Genomic DNA, 5,000 nt, shown 5'->3' on the forward strand with positions numbered 1-5,000 from the left:
CAGTGCAATGACACAATTTACAAAAATTCGCTTAAGGTACCACTGCTCTATTGAGCTGATAATGGCTGAGGTCCCAGCTCCGAGGCCGAAGTTCTTGAATAAAGTGACCGAGCGCTAGTTTATTATTCTTAAGGCTGGAGGTGAGGAGAGAGAAAGATTATATTCATACATACTTAATTGACCACTTCCCAAAGGGCTTTTCAGGGCCAATGAAACAATCACGACAGAACAGAACATTCAACAACAACTGTTAAGAATCCTAACTGGCCGGAGGCAAACCAGTTGACTGTTGACGAGAGCAGCTGAGAAGTTGACCCAGGGGTTACCAGGAATAAATTCAACGAATGGTCAGAACGTGTCTTGAAACCGGGATCCCTGGATCTCAAGGCAAGCGCCCTAACCACTGGGCTATACTGCCTCCGTCGTGATTGGGCTAAAAACGATTATTTAACACTTGTCCGAATGAATGAGACGACAAAAACGGAATACAGCCAAGTGTTAGGCTATTTACCGCTATCCTCTCTCAGCGCGCGCGTGCGCCCTCCAATTATGACGTAACATTTCATCGCGAAATTTATGTAACTGCGCGCAAGAAAAAACGAACAAAAAGTCAGCTCTTGGCAATTTCAATGATCTTTTTGCGCAAGTCACTCAAAAGCTTTTCCATTTTTATTGTTTCTTAGTTTTCCATTCAGACAGTGTCCTAATTGAGTTGTTATGATTTGATTTTACAAATGACTGATGAAGTTGTTGATCGTCAAATTTTCTTTTGCAGGGTCCGTTGTCGCTTGAAAGCAAGAGCAAGTACCACATTTTGGAGATTGTTGATCCACCACCGCGACCCTTTTTATGCCCTTTTCCTAGCAAGGGATCAGTGTATGACTACCGCTTCATCAAAGAGGTAACTTATCGACTAGCGTCTTAGCTGGTGACTTTGCGCGGTTGCAGTTGAATGAATGGGGCTCAAAGTACAAACCAGACGGTGACTCAGGTCAAAATGCATGTTCTCATAACTGTTCTCCATACACTAATAAAGAAAATCTGTTTGCCAGTCAGGAAGTTTTACCTTTAACAGTTATTTCGTTCATTCTCACGGCCTTTAAATTTGGATACGCGGTAATGCTTTAAGGAGAAATTGGATGCTGGTCTCTCCTAGAGATTGAACGGTTTTTGTTGGAGCAGTTAAAGTTCCCAAGTTATCGTCGTTTTCCAATGCGAGTTTTTTTCATTTTGAAGAGAGTTTATTCAAACAGTAACAGTCGGATAGTTGACATATTATATATCAGATTTACAAGAAAACGTTGAAGGAAGTGAATAGTATAATAATAATAACATAGTCCTTAGTGGAGGTAATTTAAAAGCGATCTTAAGTTTTATTTGTATTAAGTGTGGGCCAGTGACACTGCCTCGTCCTTGATTCCAAAATTATTTGACGATTTGTACAAGGCTTTGAAGCAGATGATTGTGACAACACCTAGAAATCTTGCTATAATTGCTTTGATCGCTATTTTCCAACGATGAAAAACGGTTTAAACGTTCAGTACAATAGTTACTCTTGTCGCTATTGAGCAGCTGATGTTAAAGTAATCAAACCCACAACAATTCCTCTTTGAAATAAGGTAGCTTTTGGTGCATTCGTAGGAAATAGGGAGCTTAACGACGTGCGTTTTTGAGACGCGAACGGCAACCGGAAGTGAGCTGTTTTCCCTTTTAACTTGTCTCCACACAACAACATTAACATTGCCAAGTATCTTGTCTCCATTAGAGATGATTAGTATAAAAATGTGGGAGACACCACTGTCCTGGAACGCGAAATGTTCTCTTCCGGTTGCCGTCCGCGTCTCAAAAACGCGCGTGCTTAAGCTCCCTAATGTTTGACCCTCGTCTGGAAACTCTACATTGCTGTTTGGAATTCAGGTTGATTTTTTGCTTCTACAGGGCATGGGCAAATGGGAGTTATGGACTGAAGAAATTAAAGATGCTCCTCCTATTCCCAAGGAGATGGCCTTCAACGAAATCATCGTACCGACTGTCGACACAGTGAGGTATACATTCTTGATGGAGCAACTGGTGTCACATCAGAAGTCTTGTCTGTTTGTAGGACCCACGGGAACTGGGAAATCTGTTTATATCACGGTGAGTACGCGAACGGAAGCGACATCGAAAGCTAGCAGTTTTCCTTGTATTGGTGCAACATACTATTTGTGTGTTTGGTATATAAATGCATGTAATTACATGTATCCGTGTGTTTGAAACAGGCGTTTGCGGGCGTTGTCTCATGTCTCCTTTTTAAAAAAGTAAGATTGAATTGAAATGATAACTTAGGAGAAATACTTGGATTTTAGAGATTTCCTTCCGGCAAGTGGCAATGATGAATTTTTATTCAAACCGACTTTATTCGGTCGGTTCTTAAAACATACAAGGTGCTTGACCTCCTATTATTAGCTGTTACCTCTTACCTTGGCTGTGTCTCTTGAGCCAAAGTGGCGAATAGGGTCTCAAGCGCAACACCCGACCCTAACACCAGTGGGACAAAGGACTCTCCTTTTCCAAGTGTATCTCTCGACGAATGCGTTGCGGTTGAACCCACCTGGGCCTTTGTCCTCACCGACATAGCTTTTGGGTCACTGAGGCACAAGCGTCATCACCACGACTATGCAATAATAACCGACCCATTAAGAACTTAAAAACTAAAATCGGAGTGAAGTTAATAGGTCGTGGCCAAGTTTACTTTTGCTTGTGTGTAGAATTCCTTTGCCTTTGCTTATCGATTTGAAGTTGTTTTCATAATACACGACTTTAAACCTCTCGTTAAAACAGTAGGGGCTCAGTTAAACAAACTCGGAGTGTTTTTATGTGGTTATTTTGCGTGATTTCCCTATCTAACCACAACTGAACATTGTGTACTTTTCACCGACAGAACTTCCTTTTGAAGAACCTTTCTGACACGTACAAACCATTGCTGATCAACTTCTCAGCGCAAACAACAGCTAAGCAGACACAAGACATTATCATGTCCAAACTGGACAAGAGAAGGAAAGGGGTGTTTGGACCTCCACTGGGCAAGAAAACGGTGAGTTGTCAGGATTAGGTTAGAGAGATTTAGCACTTCAACCCCATGGGATGAGTAGCGAGTGTGCAAGGCGGGTTCAAATATCGGCGAATAGCAACGATCAAGTGTAGGCTTCGTCACACATTACGTCATTGTCATCTTGAGTGAAATACGTAGATCCCAATTTGGTGACCTGGCCTGATGGGGTGGGTAAACTCTGAGACGTGCTTTCTGAAACTTTTCTAAAATTCGACACGTGTGTATAAAGCCAAACGCGGTATAGGAAGTACTCATATAGGTACTCGATTTTATTTCAGGTTGTTTTTGTTGATGATTTGAACATGCCTGCTAGAGAAGTGTATGGTGCCCAGCCTCCTATAGAGCTGCTGCGACAGTGGATGGATCATTGGAACTGGTAACGAATTATCATTGTGCTTGATTTCAATTAACGGCGCTATCGTCAATGTGCAGTGACTTCGCTTTTGAGGGTCTAAACATCGACCACAACTGGAATGCCACCTAACAATAATTTCATGCGCGAAAAGTAAGACGTCTGCGCATGCTCTGTACGTTTTTGTACGGTTTTTTGCTTTTCTCTGCCCAATCTCGTTCCCACAGCCTCCGTTACCCTTGTCCAGCGGAACGGGCGGGGAAGCTCTGGCATAATCCAAAGCCGGAACCAGAAAAGTCTGGCTCCGGTTGAATAACTGCGCGTGCGTGACGGGAGACGGTTAGAAATTAACAAAAACACTGGAGGTCACCTTGCCATGGAAGCGCTTACTTTTCACTCGCCAGACAGTACACATGACTATAAATACATCTCCTTATTTTCACATGTGAAAATGTCACTGTTGTTATGGTTACAGATGAAAATTGCGCCTTTCGATCATTTCGTGAAATATTTTTCAATACGCAAAGAGAAATTTCGTATCTTCGTGCGGCCATGTAATATCCTCTATGTGAATCCTTCCAAGCAGACGAAAAGGAATTCTCGATTCCTTTCGGGATGATGTCCTCAGAGCTGTCGGAAGATTTCTAATTGTTGCAGTCGCTTTCGACGGTTGGGTCATTAGTGAAGCTTATCTTCTTCATTGTAGGTATGACTTGAAGGACACATCTCCCATTCATTTGATTGACATTCAGATGATAGGGGCCATGGGTCCCCCAGGGGGAGGACGGAACCCGGTCACTCCTCGATTCCTGCGGCACTTTAACACCATCAGTATCACGACATTTGACGACACCACCATGACCAAGATATTTGGAAGGATTATGGAATGGCATTTAACCACAAGGTAAATATGAACCATAGGCTATCCTGGACTTGGGGTCCTTATTATGAGAAAGTGGTTGTGCTTTTGAAGTGCTATCTTCAAGTGGTTTGATGTTTTTGTCTTATCGGATAGGAACGATAAAGCATGAGCACTGTTTCACTCGTCGATTAAAGAGAATCTATAATGTTAGGCCCATTTTGTTGGGGAAGGGGTGTTGACATTTGAAACCTCATACCGGTACGAGTTTCATCTGGAGGTTTTCTGGTTGATGTGAGGGTGACTGTAAACTATCACTGCATATACAGTAAAGGACTGTTAATAGCTGTCCCAAAAAATGTTGTATAGCACCTTGAAATCGTCCGCTGTATTAAGTGGTGACTTCGCATCAAATTGCAGGGGCTTTGCAAAGGAATATCTTGCCGTTGGCGAATTGCTGGTTAACAGTACATTGGAAGTGTACAAGAATGCTATGACAAATCTCCTGCCTACACCAGCGAAGTCGCATTACTTGTTCAACTTGAGAGACTTCGCCCGCGTCATCCAGGGTACTCTGCTGTCCACTCCTGATATCACTGAAAGTCCTGATAATCTTAAGCGGCTCTGGAGCCACGAGGTATGTGATTAAAAGGGCTAAACCCGATTCTTACTTTTAAGAGGCCAACCTCAAGGTGATA

The 5,000-nt window shown here is 42.7% G+C and overlaps 1 protein-coding gene across 1 annotated transcript in view; it reads left to right on the plus strand.

The window, feature by feature from the left end:
- Positions 1-5,000, plus strand: part of LOC138049594 (dynein axonemal heavy chain 7-like) — a 75,153-nt gene that overhangs the window by 38,714 nt on the left and 31,439 nt on the right. The window contains 6 exon segments of the mRNA XM_068895962.1: positions 776-901; positions 1,939-2,136; positions 2,921-3,073; positions 3,370-3,467; positions 4,150-4,347; positions 4,723-4,939. Of these exon segments, the coding sequence (XP_068752063.1) occupies positions 776-901; positions 1,939-2,136; positions 2,921-3,073; positions 3,370-3,467; positions 4,150-4,347; positions 4,723-4,939 (990 nt within the window).

This window comes from Montipora capricornis, chromosome 5 (assembly GCF_036669925.1).
Source record: "Montipora capricornis isolate CH-2021 chromosome 5, ASM3666992v2, whole genome shotgun sequence".
Lineage (NCBI taxonomy): Eukaryota > Metazoa > Cnidaria > Anthozoa > Scleractinia > Acroporidae > Montipora > Montipora capricornis.